At 42.6% G+C, this 688-nt stretch overlaps 1 protein-coding gene across 1 annotated transcript in view; it reads right to left on the reverse strand.

Moving 5' to 3' along the window:
- Positions 1–332: 332 nt before the first annotated feature.
- LOC104619705 (inositol 1,4,5-trisphosphate receptor type 2-like) overlaps positions 333–688 on the reverse strand; it is a gene marked incomplete at both ends in the record, with an annotated part of 15,012 nt that continues 14,656 nt past the window's right edge. Inside the window, one exon of the mRNA XM_010285679.1 lies at positions 333–493. Coding sequence (XP_010283981.1) covers positions 333–493 — 161 coding nt within the window. The remainder of the gene's footprint in view (positions 494–688) is intronic.

Below are 688 nucleotides of genomic sequence, written 5' to 3' on the forward strand. Positions count from 1 at the left end.
GACAGCAGCCCAGAGATACTGGACAAAGCCGGAGCAGCAGCGTATGTTACGATGCATGCTCTTCTGCCCCCGGTTTGGCTCATGAGGCAGCAGAACCCACAGAGCATGAGAGCACGAACACCAAACCGGAGACTGTGGCCTGTGCCTCCAACTTTTTCATTACGTTTAAGACTGGGCTTTGTTGCAGACTGTCTTAGACACGTGAAAAGATCTTTAAAAATACAGATCGATGCCTCCTATTGTTCAGAGAGAGGGAAAAAGAAAGATATTCTCTGCTCTAGCTGCAAGGAGCATCTCCCAGTTGCATAAAGCACGTGCCCAAATTGACTTACCACAATCATTTGCGCCACATAGCTCTCCGGGCCAGTGTATTCAGTTGGGTCTTTAACTTTGACAAGAACTATAAAGTACAAATAATGCCACATGTTGTGTTCTGACTTTATATGCTCCTCAAATGAAACCGTCTTGTTATCAAATTTGTCTCGCTCCAGTCCTGCAAAAAGAAATGAACATAATGCAAAAAAATAAACTTCAACATAAAAACACCCAAATCTGTTAGACATGTTAGAGAAAGGAACCTAACTTAATTTAAAGGATCGTAAATTTGAAGGATCTTAATTTAAAAGCTATAACCGCATACAGTAACTGCCAGGCAAGAAATACCAGGCCAGAAGGCATTCCTGACAGG

This window comes from Phaethon lepturus, unplaced genomic scaffold, assembly GCF_000687285.1.
Source record: "Phaethon lepturus isolate BGI_N335 unplaced genomic scaffold, ASM68728v1 scaffold53104, whole genome shotgun sequence".
NCBI classification, from domain to species: domain Eukaryota; kingdom Metazoa; phylum Chordata; class Aves; order Phaethontiformes; family Phaethontidae; genus Phaethon; species Phaethon lepturus.